We start from the raw sequence: 26,188 nt of genomic DNA on the forward strand, positions 1-26,188 counted from the left end.
TCAGTGGAAAAGCAGATGGATAGTCGATGGTTATTCGTGTCACTGAGACAGTTGCAGTCAGTGTTACTGATGCAACTCACCGCTGGCGGTCACTGGTAGATGTGACTATGAGCTGATTGTCTCTCAATCTCTTAAGGGATGGATGGGTCAAAAACAAAGGGTGGACAACAACGACATCAACAAATATCAACAACAAAACGTGTTAAAGTTTTATGCTCCACGTGCATTTTTAAACAGACTAAAATATGAATAATAAAACAATTTAGGCTAAAAGGCTAGCTTAATGATTGAAATAATCTAATCTCTTATAAAAAAAAATAAACCTATGCTTTAGGCTATTCAATTTGTGCGTACCAGTTTTAAATATGTCACCGTGTAGTAGCCTAGTGAGGTAGATGTGACTTAATTCTCTGCTGATCCATGATTTTAAAAAATCCAATTACTTTTCCGTGACCTAGAGCTACGTAACAATAACACGATACTGTAGAAATCACGGTTGTGTTTTATCCAATGATAGTAGTTTTTATGCGATCTTATATTGCCATCTAGTGGACAAAAACGGAAAATCCCTGATTGGGAAGCGCTTTTAAAATAGAATAGTCAAATAACATTTATTCTTCAAAAAAATAATCATGGTAGAAGAACATTTAAAATGTCATGATTCTACAAAATTTGAATATTCTGAATATAATTCTGATCAAGAAACATCTTAAACATTTTCAGGATTCAACTTGCATTTTGAAAATAAAGATTTTACGATTATGAGAGATAGCCTTTCTAGAATGACTGATCTATTGACAATGAGTGCATCTGAACATTGTGTAAGAATCATCTCTTTAGGGTTGCTATAATAGTAAAACAACCTATATATGTAGCCTATCTATCAGCTGTCAATTAATACAATTGTTAATGAAACTGTTAATGAGAGGCATCGTTAGTGAAAACACTAAACTATATTCATTGCTCCACTTCATAATCATTCCTTCATTCCTTCCACATGCACCGTTTGTCTTTTTACATTGAACTAATGTAGCCTAAATAACAAAGTGTCTTTTCTGTGCTGAAAACTGTCGCTATTCCGTTCACACAATACTATAAAAAAAAGACGTATAGTCGTAACTCAAACCTAACATGACTCTTGTACAAAATGCTTGTACAGATCCTTTTTTCTAGAAAAGCATTGGAAAATGTTCTGTCGTAATAGCTAATGCTCATAACTGAGAACAGTGGTGTTTAAACTGCACTGTATACTCTATGTTGCTTTCTTCACTCCCCCAGATCTCATATTCGTGTGTTTGTGTGATGCCAGATGTCTGGCCCCTCTCTCCTGGGGCTCTGTGTCTGTCTGTCAGTACGTGTGTGTGTGTTGTGTGTGTGTGTTACTCCAGCTTTCCATCCCCTCTGACACTCCTAGGGCTCTGTGTCTGTCTGTCAGTACGTGTGTGTGTGGTGTGTGTGTGTTACTCCAGCCGTCCACCCCCTCTGATACTCCTAGGGCTCTGTGTCTGTCTGTTAGTACGTGTGTGTGTGTGTTGTGTGTGTGTTACTCCAGCCTTCCATCCCCTCTGATACTCCTAGGGCTCTGTGTCTGTCTGTTAGTACGTGCGTGTTGTGCGTGTGTGTGTTACTCCAGCCGTCCACCCCCTCTGATACTCCTAGGGCTCTGTGCCTGTCTGTTAGTACGTGCGTGTTGTGCGTGTGTGTGTTACTCCAGCCGTCCACCCCCTCTGATACTCCTAGGGCTCTGTGTCTGTCCGTCTGGCAGTAGAACATTGACAGTGTAGCTGATCTTCTTCGACTGCAGCACGCTGTAGGTGTTGTCAAAACGCAGCACGTCTACACACAGGACACAATACAGAATTACTACTATGTATCTGTCTGGCTGTATGTGTGTATATGTCTGGCTGTATGTGTGTATATGTCTGGCTGTATGTGTGTATATGTCTGGTTTTATATGTGTATATGTCTGGTTGTATGTGTGGATATGTCTGGTTGTATGTGTGTATATGTCTGGTTGTATGTGTGGATATGTCTGGTTGTATGTGTGGATATGTCTGGTTGTATGTGTGGATTTGTCTGGTTGTATGTGTGTATATGTCTGGTTGTATGTGTGTATATGTCTGGTTGTATGTGTGTATATGTCTGGTTGTATGTGTGGATATGTCTGGTTGTATGTGTGTATATGTCTGGTTGTATGTGTGGATATGTCTGGTTGTATGTGTGGATATGTCTGGTTGTATGTGTGTATATGTCTGGTTGTATGTGTGTATATGTCTGGTTGTATGTGTGTATATGTCTGGCTGTATGTGTGTATCTGTCTGGCTGTATGTGTGTATCTGTCTGGCTGTATGTGTGTATCTGTCTGGCTGTATGGGTGTATCTGTCTGGCTGTATGTGTGTATCTGTCTGGCTGTAGGTGTGTATCTGTCTGGCTGTAGGTGTGTATCTGTCTGGCTGTATGTGTGTATCTGTCTGGCTGTATGTGTGTATCTGTATAGCTGTATGTGTGTATCTGTCTGGCTGTATGTGTGTATCTGTCTGGCTGTAGGTGTGTATCTGTCTGGCTGTATGTGTGTATCTGTCTGGCTGTATGTGTGTATCTGTCTGGCTGTATGTGTGTATCTGTATAGCTGTATGTGTGTATCTGTCTGGCTGTATGTGTGTATCTGTCTGGCTGTAGGTGTGTATCTGTCTGGCTGTATGTGTGTATCTGTCTGGCTGTATGTGTGTATCTGTCTGGCTGTAGGTGTGTATCTGTCTGGCTGTATGTGTGTATCTGTCTGGCTGTAGGTGTGTATCTGTCTGGCTGTATGTGTGTATCTGTCTGGCTGTATGTGTGTATCTGTCTGGCTGTAGGTGTGTATCTGTCTGGCTGTATGTGTGTATCTGTCTGGCTGTATGTGTGTATCTGTATAGCTGTATGTGTGTATCTGTATAGCTGTAGGTGTGTATCTGTCTGGCTGTATGTGTGTATCTGTCTGGCTGTATGTGTGTATCTGTCTGGCTGTATGTGTGTATCTGTCTGGCTGTATGTGTGTATCTGTATAGCTGTAGGTGTGTATCTGTCTGGCTGTATGTGTGTATCTGTCTGGCTGTATGTGTGTATCTGTCTGGCTGTATGTGTGTATCTGTATAGCTGTATGTGTGTATCTGTCTGGCTGTATGTGTGTATCTGTCTGGCTGTATGTGTGTATCTGTATAGCTGTAGGTGTGTATCTGTCTGGCTGTATGTGTGTATCTGTCTGGCTGTATGTGTGTATCTGTCTGGCTGTATGTGTGTATCTGTATAGCTGTATGTGTGTATCTGTCTGGCTGTATGTGTGTATCTGTCTGGCTGTATGTGTGTATCTGTATAGCTGTAGGTGTGTATCTGTCTGGCTGTATGTGTGTATCTGTCTGGCTGTATGTGTGTATCTGTCTGGCTGTATGTGTGTATCTGTCTGGCTGTATGTGTGTATCTGTCTGGCTGTATGTGTGTATCTGTATAGCTGTATGTGTGTATCTGTCTGGCTGTATGTGTGTATCTGTCTGGCTGTATGTGTGTATCTGTATAGCTGTAGGTGTGTATCTGTCTGGCTGTATGTGTGTATCTGTCTGGCTGTATGTGTGTATCTGTCTGGCTGTATGTGTGTATCTGTCTGGCTGTATGTGTGTATCTGTCTGGCTGTATGTGTGTATCTGTCTGGCTGTATGTGTGTATCTGTCTGGCTGTATGTGTGTATCTGTATAGCTGTAGGTGTGTATCTGTCTGGCTGTATGTGTGTATCTGTCTGGCTGTATGTGTGTATCTGTCTGGCTGTATGTGTGTATCTGTCTGGCTGTATGTGTGTATCTGTCTGGCTGTATGTGTGTATCTGTCTGGCTGTATGTGTGTATCTGTCTGGCTGTATGTGTGTATCTGTATAGCTGTATCTGTTAGTGTGAGTGTCTATTTGTATGTGCATGTGTATACAGTGTATTCAGGAAAGTATTCAGACCCCTTCACTTTTTCCACATTTTGTTGCATTACAGCCTTATTCTAAAATGTATTAAATAGTTTTCCCCCTCATCAATCTACACCCCATAATGACAATGCAAAAAACAGGTCTCTCCAGAGATGTTTGATCGGGTTCAAGTCCGGGCTCTGGCTGGGCCACGCAAGGACATTCAGAGACTTGTCCCGAAGCCACTCCTGCGTTGTCTTGACTGTGTGCTTTTGGTCGTTGTCCTGTTGGAAGGTGAACCTTCGCCCCAGTCTGAGGTCCTGAGAGCTCTGAAGCAGGTCTTCAAGGATCTCTCTGTTCTTTGCTCCATTCATCTTTGCCTCGATCCTGACTAGTCTCCCAGTCCCTATCACTGAAAAACATCCCCTCAGCATGATTCAGCCCCACTATGCTTCACCATAGGGATGGTATTGGCCAGGTGATGAGCAGTGCCTTGTTTCCTCCAGATGTGGCACTTGGAATTCAATCTTGGTTTCATCAGACCAGAGAATCTTGTTTCTCATAGTCCGAAAGTTCTTTAGGTGCCTTTTGGCAAACTCTAAGCGGGCTTGTCATGTGCCTTTTACTGAGGAGTGGCTTCCGTCTGGCCACTCTACCATAAAGGCCTGATTGGTGGAGTGCGGCAGAGATGAATTCCTTCTGGAAGGTTCTCCCATCTCCACAGAGGAACGCTGGAGTCAGAGTGAAAATCGGGTTCTTGGTCACCTACCTGACCAAGGCCATTCTTCCCCGATTGCTCAGTTTGGCCGTGCGGACAGCTCTAGGAATGGTGGTCTTGGTGGCTCTAAACTTCTTCCATTTAAGAATGATGGAGGCCACTGTGTTCTTGGGGACCTTCAATACTGATGATCTTTTTTGGTACCCTTCCCCAGATCTGTGCCTCGACACAATCCTGTCTCAGAGCTCAACGGACAATTCCTTCGACCTCATGGCTTGGTTTTTGCTGACATGCAACTGTCAACTGTGGGACCTTATATAGAGAGGTGTGTGCTTTTACAAATCATGTCCAATCAATGGATTTTACCACAGGTGGACTCTCAAGGATGATCACAGGTGGACTCTCAAGGATGATCACAGGTGGACTCTCAAGGATGATCACAGGTGGACTCTCAAGGATGATCACAGGTGGACTCTCAAGGATGATCACAGGTGGACTCTCAAGGATGATCACAGGTGGACTCTCAAGGATGATCAATGGAAACAGGATGCACCTGAGCTCAATTTCAAGCCTAATAGCAAAGGGTCTGAATACTTATTTAAATGAGGTATTTATGTTTTTTATTTTTATAAATGAGCGAAAATGTCTAAAAACTCGTTTTTGCTTTGTCAGTATGTGGTATTGTGTGCAGATTGATGAGGATTTTTATTTATTTAATCCATTTTAGTATAAGGCTGTAACGTAACAAAATGTAGAAAAAGAGAAGTGGTCTGAACATCTTTGTTTGTATGTGTTCATCTATGTGTGTGTGTGTGTGTATCTGTGTGTGTCTCTACCAATGTGTGTGTGTGTGTGTGTGTGTATACCACAGAAGGTTGGTGGCACCTTAATTGGGGAGGATGGACTCGTGGTAATGGCTGGAGCGGAATGAGTAGGATAGTATCAAATACATCAAACACATAGTTTGATACCATTCCATTCGCTCTGTTGCAGCCATTACTATGAGCCGTCCTCCGCTCAGCAGCCTCCATTGGTGTGTACTCACAAGTTCCAGGCTCGGGGCAGGTGAGTGAGCGGTCCTCTGGGACCATGTGTGAGTTGTAGCGTTCACTAGGCACCACCTGCAGCATGTCCCCCACCTTCTGAGCCCCACCCCCCTCCTGGGTCCGCATGAACACCCCAAAGCCTATGTCTGCCCCATCACTGGCAAACTGCCACCTAGAGAGGAGAGGGTGGAGGAGGCGATGAAGGGAGAAGGGGGAGGAGGAGAGGGAGAGAGGAATGGAGGGATGTGGGGAGATAGAGGGAAGGAGGAAGGAAGATGGACGAGAAGAGAGGAGGGGAGGTGTTACTCCACGTGACATCTTTACCAGGGCTGCATCTCAATAGTGTAAAGTGGCTTCCTCTCCTTCATCTGCACTGATCTGAAATCACCACTGGGTAGGAGAAATCAATATGGAAGACACCCATGTCAGTTTGGGGTCAGGGTTTAACTCTAGTGTGTTTGGTCAGACTTAAAGCTGGAATCCTTAATGGTGAAACTGCCACGTTCCGTTTGGGATATTACAACAACAAAGGAGTTACTACAAACAACAAACACCGTTGTTTTCCCTCAGGCATCATTGCATGAGAGATAGAACACAGTAAGTACTGCAGATTTTTTGTTTGTTTCAGCAACAAAAACAACAAAGGCGAACAGTAACACTGTTTCACCTTATGCGGATTTCAGCTTTAAGGTCAAAGATTACAGCCAGGTTCGGGAGGTAAGGTAAGGGTTAGAGGTCAGTTGTCAGAGTTAAAGGTTGGTTACCTGAGGATGCTGCTGGGGGTGGTGATGTCATACTCCAGTGTGAAGGCGGAGCCTCGGCTGATGGTCACACTGTTGTCGTACTGGACCTTGACCATATTGTCCTGAACATAGTACGACCTGGGCACCGTACCGCCGTAGTTTATCTACCACCACAGCACACACATCAATTCATGCACAAACACACACACACAAACATCTCTCTCTCTCTCTCTCTCTCTAACAATGTGTAAAGGGAGAATAGATCAACATTAATATGGGTTGTATTTACAATGGTGTTTGTTCTTCACTGGCTGCCCTTTTCTTGTGGCAACAGGTCACAAATCTTGCTGCTGTGATGGCAAACTAAAGTATTTCACCCAATAGATATGGGAGTTTATCAAAATTGGATTTGTTTTTCGAATTCTTTGTGGGTCTGTGTAATCTGAGGCAAATATGTGTCTCTAATATGTGCATACATTTGGCAGGAGGTTAGGAAGTGCAGCTCAGTTTCCACCTCATCTTGTGGGCAGTGTGCACATAGCCTGTCTTCTCTTGAGAGCCAGGTCTGCCTATGGCGGCTTCTCTCAATAGCAAGGCTATAGCAAGAGTCTGTGGTCACTAAAGATCCCATGGCACTTATCGTAAGAGTAGGGGTGTTAACCCGGTGTCCTGGCTAAATTCCCAATCTGACCATCAAGGTCACCTAATCATCCCCAGCTTCCAATTGGCTCATTCATCCCCTTCCTCTCCCCTGTAACTATTCCCCAGGTTGTTGCTGTAAATGAGAATGTGTTCTCAGTCAACTTACCTGGTAAAATAAGGGTTAAATAAAACAACAACAAAAAACACTTATTGCTTTCCTTAATTCTGGGTCAGTCACAGTGGACAGGTATTCTGCCACGGTGTACTCTCTGTTTAGGGCCAAATAGCATTCTAGTTTGCTCTGTTTTTTGGTAAATTCTTTCCAATGTGTCAAGTAATTATCTTTTTGTTTTCTCATGATTTGGTTGGGTCTAATTGTGTTGCTGTCCAGGGGCTCTGTGGGGACTCTTTGTGAACAGAGCCCCAGGACCAGCTTGCTTAGGGGACTATTCTCCAGGTTCATATCTCTGTAGGTGATGGCTTTGTTATGGAAGGTTTGGGAATCGCTTTCTTTTAGGTGGTTGTAGAATTTAAAAGCAATTTTCTGGTATCAGCATAGTTCTGCTCTGCATTTGGTGTTTTACGTTGTACAAGGAGGATATTTTATTATCAAAATAATGCATGCAGTCTCAATTTGGTGTTTGTCCCATTTTGTGAATTCTTGGTTGGTGAGCGGACCCCAGACCTCACAACCATAAAGGGCAATGGGTTCTTTAACTGATTCAATTATTTTTAGCCAAATCTTAATTGGATGTCAAATTTGATATTCCTTTTGATGGCGTAGAAGTCCCTTCTTGCCTTGTCTCTCAGATCGTTCACAGCTTTGTGGAAGTCCTCGCTCCCTCCCTCCCTCTTTCTCACCATGGTTCGACAGCGAGGGTCACCATCAGGGTCAGTAAGGGTTCCTCCGTACGCCACCGGGAGTTGCTCCGGGTCAATGTGCTTAAGTAACACCTCCTGCCAGTTAGCTAGAGACGGAGAGAGGGGGAAAAGAGAGAGAAAGACAGGGGAGGTTTAAATGTTTGTTACAGCTGTACACTTGGCCCACCACCACCTGATGGCGAGAAGTGACATCTCAAAACGATACAGACCAGGGCTCTCCAACCCTGTTCCTGGACAGCTACCCTCGTGTAGGTTTTTGCTCCAACTGTTGTTACTACCTGTTGTAACTAACCTGATTCAGCCTATCAACCAATTAGATTAGGGTTGGAGTAAAAATCTACAGGACGGTAGCTCTCCAGGAACAGGGTAGTATAGCCGTGGACTAGACAGACACATACCATATCAAAGAGCAATATTAGGTGATATTTTCTCATTTACAGAAACCATATTCCAATAGTCCATATTGATAAGAAAAATACCTCACATATACTGTACCTGCTCCCTAGCGTGTAGTATATATAGGAACACAGTACTCACATCCCAGAATGATGATCTTGTGACGTGTCTCTTCACTCAGGAAGTGTTTGACCAGGTTGTAGGCCATCGGGAATAGCTTAGGAGCTGCAGGGAGAGAGAGGCACTATAAATACACACCCGGACGCACGCACAACACAGGAGGCTGCTGAGGGGAGGACGGCTCAAAAGAATTCTGCTCCAGCCATTACCACAAGCCTGTCCTCCCCAATTAAGGTGCCACCAACCTCCCGTGACATTTTATTGACATAGATATTGTAAGACATAGATCGTAAGACATAGATACCACACACACACACACACACACACACACACACACACACACACACACACACACACACACACACACACACACACACACACACACACACACACACACACACACACACACACACACACACACACACACACACACACACACACATGCAGAATCTAGATGACTCACTCTTGATGAGAAACACCCTCTTGAGTCCTTCAGGATAGTTCTCCTCAAACATGGTAAGAATCTGCAACAGTATTAGCGAGGGACAGCCAGCCAGCCAACAGACAGACAACAGCCAGCCATACAATGGCCACACAGACAGACAGCCAGCAAGACAGACAACAGCCAGCCAGACAGACAACAGCCAGCCAGACAGACAACAGCCAGCCACACAGACAACAGCCAGCCAGACAGACAGACAACAGCCAGCCAGACAACAGCCAGCCAGACAGACAACAGCCAGCCACACAGACAACAGCCAGCCAGACAGACAACAGCCAGCCAGACAGACACTTTGTTTTTCAGACATGTCTATTCATGGTGGTCTCACCCATAGAGATGCATAAACACTAAAAGATGAGGGTTCCCCAAGGGATCTTTAGGAAGGGTGATGGTTCTATGTGGAGCCATAATTACTCAAATAACCCTTTAAATTCTGTTCTTCAATGGTTCTTTAAAGTTCACAAAAGGGTTCTTTGCTTTGGTTCTTTTGCGAGGTGGCTCATTAGAATATATATAATATAATATGACTGACCAGAATAAAAACCTGTATGGTTCTTCTACAGGATCTACAAAGAACCTTTCAGATTGAGAAAGGTTTTTTATAAACTCAGCAAAAAAAGAAACGTCCCTATATAATTCATAAAAATCCAAATAACTTCCCACATCTTCATTGTAAAGGGTTTAAACACTGTTTCCCATGCGTGTTCAATGAACCATAAACAATTAATGAACATGCACCTGTGGGACAGTAGTCAAGACACTAACAGCTTACAGATGGTAGGCAATTAAGGTCACAGTTATGAAAACTTAGGACACTAAAGAGGACTTTCTACTGACTCTGAAAAACACCAAATGAAAGATGCCCAGGGTCCCTGCTCATCTGCGTGAACGTGCCTTAGGCATGCTGCAAGGAGGCATGAGGACTGCAGATGTGGCCAGGGCAATAAATTGCAATGTCCATACAGTGAGATGCCTAAGACGGCACTACAGGGAGACAGGACGGACAACTGATCGTCCTCACAGTGGCAGACCACGTGTAACAACACCTGCACAGGATCGGTACATCCGAACATCACACCTGCGGGACAGGTACAGGATGGCAACAACAACTGCCCGAGTTACACCAGGAACACACAATCCCTCCATCAGTGCTCAGACTGTCTGCAATAGGCTGAGAGAAGCTGGATTGAGGGCTTGTAGACCTGTTGTACGGCAGGTCCTCACCAGACAACACTGGCAACAACGTCGCCTATGGGCACAAACCCACCGTCGCTGGACCAGACAGGACTGTCAAAAGGGGCTCTTCACTGTCTCACCAGGGGTGATGGTCGGATTTGCGTTTATCGTCGATGGAATGAGCGTTACATCGATTTGGAGGTGGAGGGTCCGTCATGGTCTGGGACGGTGTGTCACAGCATCATCGGATTGAGCTTGCTGTCATTGCAGGCAATCTCAATGCTGTGTGTTACAGGGAAGACATCCTCCTCCCTCATGTGGTATCCTTCCTGCAGGCTCATCCTGACATGACCCTCCAGCATGACAATGCCACCAGCCATACTGCTTGTTCTGTGTGTGATTTCCTGCAAGACAGGAATGTCAGTGTTCTGCCATGGCCAGCGAAGAGCCTGGATCTAAATCCCATTGAGTACGTCTGGGACCTGTTGGTTCGGAGGGTAAGGGCTAGGACTATTTCCCCCCCAGAAATGTCTGGGAACTTGCAGGTGCCTTGGTGGAAGAGCGGGGTATCATCTCACAGCAAGAGCTGGAAAATCTGGTGCAGTCCTTGAGGAGGAGATGCACTGCAGTACTTAGTGCAGCTGGTGGCCACACCAGATACTGACTGTTACTTTTGATTTTGACCCCCACCCTTTGTTCAGGGACACATTATTCAATTTCTGTTAGTCACATGTCTGTGGAACTTGTTCAGTTTATGTCTCAGTTGTTGAATCTTGTTATGTTCAAACAAATATTTACACGTGTTAAGTTTGCTTTAAATAAATGCAGTTGACAGTGAGAGGATGTTTCTTTTTTTGCTGAGTTTAGAACCCTACTACATAACGTTTCCATAAAGAACCATAAAACAGGGTTCTATATAACCCCAAAAGGGTTGTAACCATAGCAGAATCCGTTTTTGGTGCTATATAGAACCTTTTTTAATGATTCTTTATAGAACCTTGGGAAAGGGTTCTTTATAACACCATACAGGTTCCATTTAGAACATGATGGGCATGGTTCTTTATTAAACCTTCAAAAAAGGGTTGTATATAGCACCAAAAAGGGTGCTGCTATGGTTACAAGCCAAAGAACCCATATCTGGTACTATTTAGAACCATTATGTGTATATATTATGTTCTAATCTATTTAATTCAGTGGGCTCACCTCTCCATAGGCCTCTAAAGCAGGCTTCCACAGGTGCTTCAGGCCCAGTCCCTCACAGTCATAGATCAGGGTTATCGTCTCCACATTAACGCCCAACTGAGAGAGGGAGAAGGAGAGGAGGTGTGGAGGGATGGGGAGGGGAGAGAGAGAGCGAGAGAGAGTGAAAAAGGGGTGGGGGATATTTTAAGAGCGTTTTAAGTCAAACCTCTCGTTCTTCTATATAATAATAATAATAATAACAATATTATACACCATTTAGCAGACACTTTTATCCAAAGTGTCTTACAGTCATGGGTGCATACATTTTATGCACGGGTGGCCCTAGCGGGAATCAAACCCACAACTCTTGGTGTTGCAAAAATCTCTTTAATGAATGTCTGTCTGTACTGTCTCTGGCACTCTAATAAATAAAGCCTTATCTTATTGAATATATATGTAATAAATCATACTCAGTCAAAGCTTCTCTGTCTGCTTCTGGCACTCTGAGATTAGAATAAAGGCCTGTCATACTGTAATACATATTCCACATTTTGTGTGATACATTCAAAATCGATTAAATATATATATTTTCTCCCTCATCTACACACAATACACCATAATGACAAAGTGAAAACATGTTTTTAGAAATGTTTGAAAACGTATTGAAAGAATCTCATCTACATACACTACAAGGCCAAAAGTATGTGGACATCGCTTCGAATGAGGAAATTTGGCAATTTCAGCCACATCTGTTGCTTACAGGTATATAAAACTGAGCACACAGCCATGCTATCTCCATAAACAAACATTTGCAGTAGAATGGCCTAATCAATGTGGCATCATCATAGGATGCCACCTTTCCAACAAGTCAGTTTGTCAAATTTCTGCCCTGCTAGAGCTGCCATGGTCAACTGTAAGTGCTGTTATTGTGAAGTGGAAACGTCTAGGAGCAACAACGACTCAGCCGCGAAGTGATAGGCCACACAAGCTCACAGAACTGGACTGCCGAGTGCTGAAGCGCTAGGTGCATAAAAATCATCTGTCCTCAGTTACAACACTCACTACAGAGTTCCAAACTGCCTCTGGAAGCAGTGTCAGCACAAGAACTGTTCGTTAGGAGCTGAAATGGGTTTCCATGGGAAAGCAGCCACACACAAGCCTAAGATCATCATGCGCAATGCCAAGTGTCGGCTGGAGTGGTGTAAAGCTAGCAGCCCGTTAGTTGAAGTGAATGGAAATCTTAACCCTACAGGATACAATTACATTTTAGACGATTCTGTGCTTCCAACTTTGTGGCAACAGTTTCGATAAGGCCCTTTCCTGTTTCAGCATGACAATGCCCCTGTGCACAAAGCGAGGTCCATACAGAAATGGTTTGCGAGATCTGTGTGGAAGAACTTGACTAGCCTACAAAGTGCCCTGACCTCAATCCCATCAAACACCTTTGGGATGAATTGGAACACCGACTGCGAGCCAGCCCTAATCGCCCAACACCAGTGCCCAACCTCACTAATGCTCTTGTGGCTGAATGGAAGCAAGTCCCCTCAGCAACGTTCCAACATCTAGTGGAAAGCCTATTGCAGCAAAGGTGGGACCAACTGTTATGGTGAGTGAATGAGGACCCAAAAGCGAACTAACTTAAACAGAGCTTCTTTAATAACCAAACATAGGTAGGCTCAGATAGACCGGCAGATTCCGACAGGACAAGGTTACAGCAAACATGACGATAGTCTGGCTCAGGCATGAAACACAACAAACAAGAATCCGACAAGGACAGGAACAGAAACAGAGAGAGATATAGGGACCTAATCAGAGGGAAAAAGGGAACAGGTGGGAAACGGGGTGAATGGGTAGTCAGAGGAGACAAGGAACAGCTGGGGGAAAGCGGGGGAGAAAAGGTAACCTAACAACGACCAGCAGAGGGAGACAGGGTGAAGGGAAAGGACAGAGACAAGACACAACATGACAGTACATGACACCAACTCCGTATTAATACCCATGATTTTGTAATGAGATGTTCGACAGGCAGGTGTCCCCATTGTATTTTAGGTTATTGTCCTGCTGAAAGGTGAATTTGTCTCCCAGTGTCTGTTGGAAAGCAGACTGAACCAGGTTTTTCTCTAAGATTCTGCCTGTGCTTAGCTCTATTCAGTTTCTTTTTAACCTAAATACTCCCTTGTCCTTGCCGATGACAAGCATAATCATAACATGATGCAGCCACCACTATGCTTGAAAATATGAAGAGTAGTACTCAGTGATGTATTGTGTTCGAGTCGCCCCAAATATAATGCTTTGTATTCAGGACCAAACGTTCATTGCTTTGCCACATTCTTTGCAGTACTTTAGTGCCTAGTTGCAAACAGGAAGCATGTTTTGGAATATTTTTATTCTGTATATGTTTCTTTCTTTTCAATCTGTCAATTTGGTTAGAATTGTCGAGTAACTACAATGTTGTTGATCCATCGTCAGTTTTCTCCTATCATAGCCATTAAACTGTTTTAAAGTCACCACTGATCTCAATGGCCGAAATCCCTGAGCAGTTTCTTTCCTCTCAAGCAACTGAGCCAGGAAGGACACCTGTTTCTTTGTAGTGATTGGGTGTATTGATACACCATCCAAAGTGCAATTAATAGCTCAATGGAATATTCAATGTCTACTTTTTATTTGTACCCAACTACAAATAGGTGCCCTTCTTTGCGAGGCACTGGAAAACCTCCCTTGTCTTTGTGGTTGAATTGGTATTTAAAATTCACTGTTTGTCTGAAGGATCTTACAGATGAACTGTATGTGTGGGGTGTAGAGATGAGGTAGTCATTCAGAAATCATGTTAAACAGTATTACTGCACACAAAGTGAGTCCATGCAACTTATTATGTGACTTGTTAAGCACATTTTTACTCCTGATTGTATATAGGCTTGCCATAAAAAAAGGGTTGAATACTTTTTGATCCAAGACATTTTAGCTTTTCATTTGTAATTAATTTGTCAAAATGAAAAACAAAATACGTAATTCCACTTTGACATTGTGGGGTATTGTGTGTAGGCCCGTGACAAAAAAATCTAAATGTAATCTATTTTATATTCAGGCTGTAAAACAAATAAATGTGGAAAAAGTCCAGGAGTGTGAATGCTTTCTGAAGGCACCGTTTGTGTTCATATTGTCATACATATAAAAGCATGGTAGTTCAAAGTGTACCTTCTCTGTCTGTTTCTGACACTCTCTGCGGAGCATCTCTGTGTCTCTGATCTTGGTCCTCATGAAGTCCTGTTTGGTGCAGGACAGCAGCAGACCTTTGGGGTCCAGGGGCCCAATGACATCATACCAGATGGGACTTCCCTCGAGGTCGTACCCACACATCCCCCCGGACACATACCGTTCGATCACCTGGGGAACCACATCATACAGTCAGACCCGGCGCCAGTACGAATCAGTTGGACAGGCCTTTGATTACCATAGGCAGGCCCATTTTTTTTAAGTTTGGGGAAGCTTACAATTTATCCTACCTTTTCTACCGATCTGCATGCCAGTTATGAATATGTACATAGAGTTGAAGTTTATATACACCTTAGCCAAATACATTTAAACTCCGTTGTTCACAATTTTCTGACATTTAATCTTGGTAAAAATTCCCTGTCTTAGGTCAGTTTCACATTTTAAGAATGTGAAATGTCAGAACAATAGTAGAGAGAATGATTTATTTCAGCTGTTATTTCTTTCATCACATTCCCAGTGGGTCAGTATTTGGTAGCATTGCCTTTAAATAGTTTAACTTGGGTCAAACATTTCGGGTAGCCTTCCACAAGCTTCCCACAATAAGTCGGGTGAATTTTGTCCCATTCCTCCTGACAGAGCTGGTGTAACTGAGTCAGGTTTGTAGGCCTCCTTGCTCGCACACGTCTTTTAATTTCTACCCACAAATGTTCTATAGGATTGAGGTGAGGGCTTTGTGATGGCCACTCCAATACCTTGACTTTGTTGTCCTTAAGCCATTTTACCACAACTTTGGAAGCATGCTTGGGGTCATTGTCCATTTGGAAGACCCATTTGCGACCAAGCTTTAACTTCCTGACTGGTGTCTTGAGATGTTGCTTCAATATATCCACATAATTTTCCTGCCTCATGATCCCATCTATTTTGTGAAGTGCACCAGTCCCTCCTGCAGCAAAGCACCCCCACAACATGATGCTGCAGCTTGCAAGCCTCCCCTTTTTCTTCCAAACATAACGATGGTCATTATGGCCATTTTGTTTCATCAGACCAGAGGACATTTCTCCAAAAAAAACACAATCTTTATCCCCATGTGCAGTTGCAAACCGTAGTCTGGCTTTTTTATGGCGGGCGGTTTAGAGCAGTGGCTTCTTCCTTGCTGAGCGGCCTTTCAGGTTATGTCGATATAGGACTCGTTTTACTGTGGATATAGATACTTTTGTACCTGTTTCCTCCAGCATCTTCACAAGGTCCTTTGCTGTTGTTCTGGGATTGATTTGCACTTTCGCACCAAAGTACGTTCATCTCTAGGAGACAGAACGCATCTCCTTCCTGAGCGGTATGACGGCTGCGTGGTCCCATGGTGTTTATACTTGCGTACTATTGTTTGTACAGATGAACGTGGTACCTTCAGGCATTTGGAAATTGCTCCCAAGGATGAACCAGTCTACACATTTGTTTTCTGAGGTCTTGGCTGATTTCTTTTGATTTACCATGATGTCAAGCAAAGAGGCACTGAGTTTGAAGGTAGGCCTTGAAATACATCCACAGGTACACCTCCAATTGACTCAAATGATGTCAATTAGCCTATCAGAAGCTTCTAAAGCCATTACATAATTTTCTGGAATTTTCCAAGCTGTTTAAAGGCACAGTCAACTTAGTGTAAGTAAACTTCTGGCCCACTGGAATTGTGATACAGTGAATTATAAGTGAAATAATATCTGTAAACAATTGGAAAAATGACTTGTGTCATGCACAAAGTAGATGTTCTAACCGACTTGCAAAGACTATAGTTTGTTTACAAGAAATTTGTGGAGTGGTTGAAAAACAAGTTTTAATGACTCCAACCTAAGTGTTTGTAAACTTCTGACTTCAACTGCATGCACATTTTCATGGAGTTTCATTCATTTTGGTTAATCATAACACTCTTAAGTAAAATGAATCTATGGCGAGAGCACTAGCCTCTGCCATATGGACATATTGATACATTGGCGGCTAAAGAAATGAGCATGGAACTCAGGGATAGCCTATAGATCAATGCAGCAGTAGTCCTATAATGTCCTTCATCAACTAAGTAAAATAAATAGACCTAAACCGGACAACTAAAATCAGAAGAAAATATCCTTTGAATCACATTCAGCTCTCTTCACCTGTCTGCCTCCCATTCTATATGTCTTAACTTGAGCTATTGCTAGTGAAATTCAGCATTGTATCAAATTTTCACAGGGTCTGGCCCGAAGCTGTCCTAACAAATTTGCAACAATGTATCAACTAGCCTAGCCAACTAGCCTGGAACAGAAAGCTGTGTTTTAGGATGTTTTCACTGGATATATGGGATCATCAGATCATGATATTTTACTAATTCACACCCAGATTATCGAGGCCGGGAGTGTTGACAAGATTTTTTTTTTGTGAATGGGGCCATGCATCATCATGCTGAAACATGAGGTGAAGGCGGCGGATGAATGGTACGACAATGGGCCTCAGGATCTCGTCACGGTATCTCTGTGCATTCAAATTGCCATCGATGAAAGCAAATGTGTTCACTGGCCGTAGCTTATGCCTGCCCATACCATAACCCCACCGCCAGCATGGGGCACTCGGTTCACAATGTTGACATCAGCAAACAGCTCGCCCACACAACGCCATACACGTGATCTGTGGTTGTCAGGCCAGTTGGATGTACTGCCAAATTCTCTAAAACAACGTTATAGGCGGTTTATGGTTGAGAAATGAACATTCAATTATCTGGCAACAGCTCTGGTGGAGACTCCTGCAGTCAGCATGCCAATTGCATGCTCCCTCAAAACTTGAGACATCTGTGGCATTGTGTTGTGTGACAAAACTGTGCATTTTAGAGTGGCTTTTTGTTGTCCCCAGCACAAGCTGGACCTGTGTAATTATCATGCTGTTTAATCAGCTTCTTGATATGCCACACCTGTTAGATGGATGAATTATCTTGGCAAATGAGAAATGCTCATTAACAGGAATGTAAACAAAATTGTGCACAACATTTTAGAGAAATAAGCTTTTTGTGCGTATAAGAAAATGTCTGGGAACTTTTAATTCAGCTCATGAAACATGGGACCAACATACAGCTCGATAAGAATTAGTAGAACTCATACAGCTCGATAAGAATTAGTAGAACTCATACAGCTCGATAAGAATTAGTAGAACTCATACAGCTTGAGAATCAAGAGGATTTTACAACCCAGATATATTATAGTTGTTCTATTTAATTCTGTGATCATACCAATCTCTATCTGACCATGCTAGAAAGGAGGAAAGCCACACAAATGATCATAATGTGCGTTGTGTAAGATGGTAGTTTGTATTAACATCTGTGAGGTGTTATTACACTGTGTAATAACCCTGCTAGTCCTAATGGTGTAACTGTACTCTCTCACAGACGGAGCTGTACTTTTTCACCAGACAGACAAACACAAAGGCAGGCAGGCAGGCAGGCACACACACAGGCACACACAAAGGCAGGCAGACAGGCAGACAGACAGGTAGACAGACAGGCACACACACAGGCAGGCAGACAAACAGAAAGGCAGGCACACACACAGGCAGGCAGACAGGCAGACAGGCAGGCAGGCAGGCAGGCAGGCAGGAAGGCAGGCGGGCACCTCAGGAGGCCTCCAGTCAGCGATGATGCTGTCTGCTTTCATGTGTTTCCTGAACTCCAGATGCTACAGAGGAGATAGAAACTCTTGTTCAGGACAGTCTTTTAGCAGTGACAGTTATGTTGAATAAAAGTTGGCTTTGAAAAGATTCAAGTGTGCGTTTTTAATGTGGGATTATGTGGAGTTCTGGATAAACACAACCTCAAGGCTTTGAACTTTGAACAAAAGGGAACACACATATAATGGAGCATTTTGGAAGCAGTGCACTCTGGGAAGGGATCAGGAGGCTTATACTGATACTTTATTATCTCCTGTGTGTGTGTGTAATAAGTAGCTTGAAGATGCAGCTTGCAGGGTTCCATATTATAATCCGCTGATGTAGAAGAAAAAAAAATCCATAGAACTAGATTGTTTCCATTAAACAATCCCCATGAAGAACTTACAGACACCAGACAGTCACCTTGTTATGTCACCATCTTTATTATTACATTCTAGTCTCTCTTATCAATACAACACATGTTACTCTTTAATTACAGGGTAATGCATCATGGATACACAGTGTATATTAACATGCACATGGTAAATTGGATATGTAGACATTATTATGTCCAGTCAATAATTACAAGTCAACCTGAGGAAAGTAGCCAGTGTTTAGATATCAGAGAGTACAGGAGGACCGTGTTAGATCAACAAACACTTGAAACAGGGTCTCACCTTTCTAAGCATCGCCTCTGCTTTCTGAACATTGAAGCTTCGGGCTGGAAAAGAAGAAAAACAACACTCTTGTCATGATACAGAATAAGGCAAAACAAGATGTAACATAGACAATCATTATGGCCATCCAAGCATGTACTCTCATTACCAGGCATAACATTAACACCTGCCAAATGCAGGTAGATTTATGTATTGGCAGGTAAGAACGTCTTTTTGACCAGACACGTAGGCGGGTGGTCAATTTGCAGGGCTCTACAGTGCATTACATTTGCATTTGCGAATAAAAAGTCAAAAGTTAAGTCTGAACACGTGATATGTAGCTGAAAAAACTGAGTGTACATTCTGAACCTTGTTTGAAGTCAGTAGGTCACATGAGCAAGGAGCTACTGAAATTTGAACATTTGAAAAATTCATGTAAAATTGTGTGAGATGAAATTTGACAAATTAAAGGTTGTGCAATGTGTAGGCCCACTGAGTGTACATTCTGAACCAAGGAGCTATTGAAATTTGAATGTAAAAAAGGTTTACAAAAAAGTGCTCCCTAACTAATTCAACTTGGAATACAAAATGCTGCTCACATTTCCACATGTTTATTAGCTTTTCAAAGCTAATTAAAGTCCATATCGTGAAAATCAGACCTGTGCAATGTTGTGCACAATTTTTCCAATTTGATGACACTTATTTGGAGTCTGTGGCTCAAGTGGTTTGAAAGCTATTGAGGCTTGAAAGCGTGAATATCTGTTGAATATCCAACCTGAGACTGTCTTTACCTCGGTCAAGAGAAAGGGCTCGAGTGGCCACGTTACCAGGGTCACCTCCCGCCCTTAAAGTGGCAGCTGAACATTTTGTCCCATCTGATATTTTGGTTAAGACTCACAAAAATGAAATGAAATTGAGCAATATAGGCGAATACAATACCTTCTTACTAATACTAATTTCTTGTTAGCGAAACATTACAAAGCATTGTCATCTCTTTTTTGTGTGATGTTGATGTAATTTTGGTGGGAACCTTTTTTTAACCTTTATTTAAGTCAGTTTAGAACAAATTGTTATTTACAATGATGGCCTACACCAGCCAATCCCGGACGATGCTGGGCCAATTGTGCACCGCCCTATGGGACTCCCAATCACGACCGGTTGTTATACAGCATGGATTTGAACCAGGGTGTCTGTTGTGACACCTCTAGCCCTGAGATACAGTGCCTTAGATCCGCTGCGCCACTATACCTGGTGATGTTCATGTTGTGCTGTTGAGATTGAAATGCAAGACATATTTCGCGAAAGGGAGACATAATAAATTATTATTATGCTTGAGTGAAAAAACTCACCTATGGAAATTTGGTTATGCAAATATTCCTTAAGCATACAGTATGGACCATAGAACTGTCATGGCCTTGAATTTAGGTTGGCCGATGCTATTCATATAATTAAGTGCAAATAGTGTACAGGGTACATAGTAACACCATCCAATGACAGTGAGACAGCGAATCTGACACAGTTGAATAAGCTGGATAAACGTTATTTTTAAGGCTAAAACACAGAATGAGGGATAACGCAAATATTGGTCTATTCCATCTGCCTTGAAGTAATGCCCACTACGTGGAAGAGTCAACTCATGTGGACACAAATGTGCACACACACATGATTTAATAGCTAATATTTAATGGCATACCTTGCCTGTAGTGAATGATGAAACATTATTTGCAGAATGAGTTTTAATCTTCTACGTTATAAAAGCCCAAACCCCAATGCATGGCACCTAGTAGCTACTACAACACTGCTATGTGTGTCTAATGACATTGTTCTCACACGCCTGTGTGTACAGACAGTGAGTACACTACCATCATCCAAGTTGCAGTAATCTGGTCCCTGTGTTGTCTAATGACTATTACAGGATAGGTGTCCAGTTGCCTGCCTGGTTGTCTATGGGCTAAAGATACTGGACCTATTCCCCTACCTGTCCACCTACCTCCATCAACAGGTCAATACACTTCCCTAAGAGACTAATAGGAAATTGAGTGCTCTATTGAATTGATCAGAGCCTTTGTCCAACCACAGAAAATAAAATAATCACACACATTCACAATGTGGCACAGAAGCTGGACAATGAAGTACAGTCATAGACAGAACAGTTAACTGTTTGCTGCTCAAAACGTGATTTTCTAGAACAGTGGTCGCCAACCTTTTCTGAGTCAAGATCACTTTCTTAATCAAAATGCATGCCGAGATCTACCGCTCTAATTTTTATTATGAAAGCCTATGTAACATTAACCAATTAAAAACAGTACTGTAGCAATGAGGTTTGTGCAGTAAGCTATAGGCTCATTACATTATCACCGCATACGGGCTTTGCTTGAATTTACCTGCCAATGCATTGTTGTTCGGTATATTTTTTAAAATTATATTTCAACATTTGAGGTAGGCTATATGATCACACCGGTAATAGATTCATTGTTGTATTACTTGTGAGGCACAGCTGAGTGAACATACATTTAAATGATTTACTTTTTATTTTACTGGGCTGATGGTGGCTGCATTTGATGGTCAGTCTCAACAGAGACAGCAGACTGAAGGTCCGTCTCTCAACATTCCTCCGCTGACACTGACCAAAAAGGGACACTGTCTTCCAGCTGATGGTCAGTCTCAGCAGAGACAGCAGACTGAAGGTCTGTCTCTCAACATCCCTCCGCTCTCCCTTTCCTCCACTGACACTGACCAAAAAGGGACACTGTCTTCCAGCTGATAGGGAAACTCGAGTCGCACCGCATTATTGCTGCCTCGTGCACAAATTCATGTTGTTACAGAGAAAGTGAAATATTCTTTGATATTTAAAAAGACCCAAGCCACTAATAATAACAACAACACAGGCCTATAGATCCACTTTCCTACTCATTCATTACTGCTGCACTGCTTGTTGAAGCGCTGAGTGGAAATAGGAAGAACGCGCATTTTATAGTTTATAAAAGTGTTGAATATAAAGTGTTGACAGTGCCGAGTAAGAACTTAAACATGAACTCACTCATAAAAACATCAGATCTTTGGTGGATGCGTTGACAGTCTCTCTCTTGTCATGGCTTTAAACGTTTTGCCAGCAGTACGCTGCCTGAGACTAATACAAAAAATAGGAACAAGGCTTTATCGTTGGTTTTTTTACTGAAATGTTTGGCGATCGAATTGAAATGCCTTGGAAATCGACAAGTCGATCGCGATCGACCGGTTGGTGACCACTGTTCTGGAATATAGGTAGCCTAGTGGTTAAGAGCGTTGGGCCAGTAACTGAAAGGTCGCTAGTTTGAATTCCTGAGCCGACTAGGTGAAATCTGTTGATGTGCCTTTGAGCAAGATACTTAACCCTAATTGCTCCTGTAAGTCACTCTGCTAAATTATGTAAATGTACACCAGCTTTTATAAAGATCAGGTTAGGGAAGTCATCTTATATTTAGCCTACTTTGTTTGTCCAAACCCAGTCTACTGGCTGAGTAAATATGCTCTTGTGGGCATAGGGCAGGAGGAGGAGAGGGCGCACAGTTCATCCCTATTGGTCAGGCCAGCGAGGTGCCCCATAAGCTGATGTTTACTTCCAAAACCTTATCAGAAACAAAGTGACCGAATGTCAGATGTCACCAGAGCAGAAGCCACACTGGCAGCCAGAAACGCTAGAGACCCGTCTCTAGATACACAGACATGGATGCAGTCCCCAAATCTTACTTCAGTCTTCAGCTACCTATACACAAGTTTTGGAACAATCCATGTTTCTGATTATGTAGTGGTGCATCTTGTATCACACAGGTGGTTCTCTCTCTCTTCACCTCACCTCCCCTTTCATTTTCTCTGTGTGTGTGTTTCTTTATATTTATGTTCACAAATGTATTTGCTAGTATTTGTTATAGAGGGCACTGTTTCGCTCTTTTTTACAGCATTGAGGCTAATACCGGCTGAGGGAGTGGGGGGGGGGGGGGGGGGGGGGGGGCTGTTTGAAGGGATCTGTATTATGTACTCTCATGTAGCCTGTAATTTTGTGTATGTGTGTATGGGGGGGTTGGGGGTAGAAGGGGCATAATATTGTTGAAAAATAAATTACTTCCTTGAAGACATGCTCCAGAACTTTGACTACTACTAAATCTCCCACTTTGGACTGGATGTGTAGTTCATAAATACAGTGGGGCAAAAAAGTATTTAGTCAGCCACCAATTGTGCAAGTTCTCCCACTTAAAAAGATGAAAGAGGCCTGTAATTTGATTTGATTGATTTTTTTTTCTCCAGAAAATCACATTGTAGGATTTTTAATGAATTTATTTGCAAATTATGGTGGAAAATAAGTATTTGGTCACCTACAAACAAGCAAGATTTCTGGCTCTTACAGACCTATAACTTCTTCTTTAAGAGGCTCCTCTGTCCTCCACTCGTTACCTGTATTAATGGCACCTGTTTGAACTTGTTATCAGTATAAAAGACACCTGTCCACAACCTCAAACAGTCACACTCCAAACTACACTATGGCCAAGACCAATGAGCAGTCAAAGGACACCAGAAACAAAATTGTAGACCTGCACCAGGCTGGGAAGACTGAATCTGCAATAGGTAAGCAGCTTGGTTTGAAGAAATCAACTGTGGGAGCAATTATTAGGAAATGGAAGACATACAAGACCACTGATAATCTCCCTCGATCTGGGGCTCCACGCAAGATCTCACCCCGTGGGGTCAAAATGATCACAAGAACGGTGAGCAAAAATCCCAGAACCACACAGGGGGACATAAACCTAAACTCGTCGTGTTTGGAGGACAAAGAATGCTGAGTTGCATCCAAAGAACACCATACCTACTGTGAAGCATGGAGGTGGAAACATCATGCTTTGGGGCTGTTTTTCTGCAAAGGGACCAGGACGACTGATCAGTGTAAAGGAACGAATGAATGGGGCCATGTATCGTGAGATTTTGAGTGAAAACCTCCTTCCATCAGCAAGGGCATTGAAGATGAAACGTGGCTGGGTCTTTCAGCATGACAATGATCGCAAACACACTGCCCGGGCAACGAAGGAGTGGCTTCGTAAGAAGCATTTCAAGGTCCTGGAGTGGCCTAGCCAGTCTCCAGATCTCAACCCCATAGAAAATCTTTGGAGGGAGTTGAAAGTCTGTGTTGCCCAGCAACAGCCCCAAAACAGCACTGCTCTAGAGGAGATCTGCATGGAGGAATGGGCCAAAATACCAGCAACAGTGTGTGAAAACCTTGTGAAGACTTACAGAAAACGTTTGACCTCTGTCATTGCCAACAAAGGGTATATAACAAAGTATTGAGATAAACTTTTGTTATTGACCAAATACTTATTTTCCACCATAATTTGCAAATAAATTCATTAAAAATCCTACAATGTGATTTTCTGGAGAAAAAAATTATAATTTTGTCTGTCATAGTTGAAGTGTACCTATGATGAAAATGACAGGCCTCTCTCATCTTTTTAAGTGGGAGAACTTGCACAATTGGTGGCTGACTAAATACTTTTTTGCCCCACTGTACATAATATATGAGCAGAATTACGGTTTTGCCTCAATTATCTACAAGAAAGCGTCTGTCATTCTGGAAGCTGTGTTGTGCCATTTCCCTACATCCACTACGTGGGCCAGCCCCCTAGCAATTTGAGTTCAACCAATGAGCTTAAACCCCTCGCCATATGAGTGACAGCAAGCAAGATGCACATCATGTACACACAGCAGAGCGAGAGAGCGAACAATGATGTGGTGCACATATCTGCACGTATAAGACGTAGTGTAAAAGTGAACACTACTTTCAGAACTACTTGCTAAAAGGTATACAAAAAACTCTCTCTAAAGTTGGACTCCATAACAGTAAAACTGCCAAGTCTGTTTGCAATCTTACAACAACATTACTTCAAATAATGAACACTTTTTGTAGGATATCAGCTGATGCTGGAGACACAGGGGAGTGTAGAAGGGGCATTATCTTAATGTTTTTTTGTGGGGGATGCTTGTGAACATTTTAAAATGAAAAAAATATATATTGTTAAACAAATCTCCCTGTCTTCCTTAAAGACATGCTCCAAAACTTGCATTCTAAGTATTTGTTAAAGTGGCAATATGTACATTTTTGGGCGATTGTAACAGTTCCATTGCTGAGTGTGGGTTAACAATACCTCAACACCTTACACCCAATCTGATAGGAAAACTAGTGTCTCTCTGCAACAGGTAACATACGTACAAAATACTGTAAATTTACAAAAAATGTCACCACCATGAATAGGAGTCAAATATAATTTGAATACAGGGTTGTCAAAATGCCTCAAATGCCTAGGCTACCTGTGTGATTTAGCTCCCTATGGGGTCAGAGAGTGGAAAGTTATTACTCTACATTTGTCCTATGTGGTTGTCACAACATAACCTGTTCTCATATTCTTGGACAACAAGTTTCACTGTAGGGTTCACTCTCTAGGGGTCAGAGAAACTGAGAGCATGTGCTGTTGGCTAAGCCCATGTCCACTACATCAGTGAGATAATGAAGCCTTTAGGTCTACTTTTACTCAGACATAGACCACTGCATCAGCACAAATGTTTCATCCTCTTTCTATTCACGAGGAACATGGGCCTGCTTAAGTAGGAATAGAGATGTTGAAAAGCACTTTAGATAGTCCTACCCTATTTTAATTTGATCTCAGAAAAAGGAGATTTACACATGACCATCCTGCCATCATATTGTAATATATGAAATTCATGTTGCGGGTAAAACAAATACATATAAACATAACCTGCAGAAATGCAGGGTACGACTATCTCATGTTGCTATGGGAACAAAGAAGTCGTTGATTTTACCTCGGAGCCAGCGGAGCAGGTAGTGATCATGCTGCGCGGGAAGGTCTGGTAGAACGTCCTCAAGCCGCTCCCGAAACTAGCAGCACGAGACAACACAATACTGACACAACGAACTAAATAAACAATTGTTGGGGGGGGGGGGAATTAAGGAATACACTGAATAGGCTATATGATAAAAACATTTTAGACAGTAACTTGAATAAACAGAGGCTAGAATATAGGCTACAAAGAACATAAAATGTTATAGTGGAAAGTGTAATTACCTCGGCTAAAATGTCCACCTGCTTCGGGCTGAGGTCGCCCACTCGTCTGCTCATTCTCTCTGTTACGATTTGCCGCGCAGGCGCTCCAGTAAATCACTTTCTGTGAATGACCTCCGGTGGAATCAAGTGGTCTTCACTGTCACACACACACCTCCCATGCCATTCCCCTCCCCTTCCTCCAGGTAGTCATGCGGTCACGCATGACGCCGAGGCACACTGAACC

General features: G+C 42.7%; 1 protein-coding gene across 3 annotated transcripts; it reads right to left on the bottom strand.

Moving 5' to 3' along the window:
- Positions 1-1,530: 1,530 nt before the first annotated feature.
- sec14l7 (SEC14-like lipid binding 7) lies at positions 1,531-26,125 on the bottom strand. Of its 3 annotated transcripts, XM_036976956.1 has the most exons (13): positions 25,966-26,125; positions 25,703-25,778; positions 18,881-18,924; positions 18,170-18,232; positions 14,526-14,714; positions 11,352-11,447; positions 8,934-8,994; positions 8,492-8,575; positions 7,871-8,040; positions 6,452-6,594; positions 5,687-5,859; positions 1,723-1,836; positions 1,531-1,641 (listed from the first exon to the last, which is right to left on the bottom strand). In XM_036976956.1, the coding sequence occupies exons 1-13, from the start codon at positions 26,017-26,019 to the stop codon at positions 1,625-1,627; spliced, it is 1,284 nt and encodes a 427-aa protein (XP_036832851.1). In that variant the 5' UTR covers positions 26,020-26,125; the 3' UTR covers positions 1,531-1,624. The 3 variants fall into 3 exon arrangements, with proteins under 3 accessions (XP_036832851.1, XP_036832852.1, XP_036832850.1); XM_036976957.1 differs by having other exon boundaries at positions 1,531-1,836; positions 7,934-8,040; XM_036976955.1 differs by having other exon boundaries at positions 1,531-1,836.
- Positions 26,126-26,188: the final 63 nt, after the last annotated feature.

Source organism: Oncorhynchus mykiss, chromosome 5 (assembly GCF_013265735.2).
Source record: "Oncorhynchus mykiss isolate Arlee chromosome 5, USDA_OmykA_1.1, whole genome shotgun sequence".
Lineage (NCBI taxonomy): Eukaryota > Metazoa > Chordata > Actinopteri > Salmoniformes > Salmonidae > Oncorhynchus > Oncorhynchus mykiss.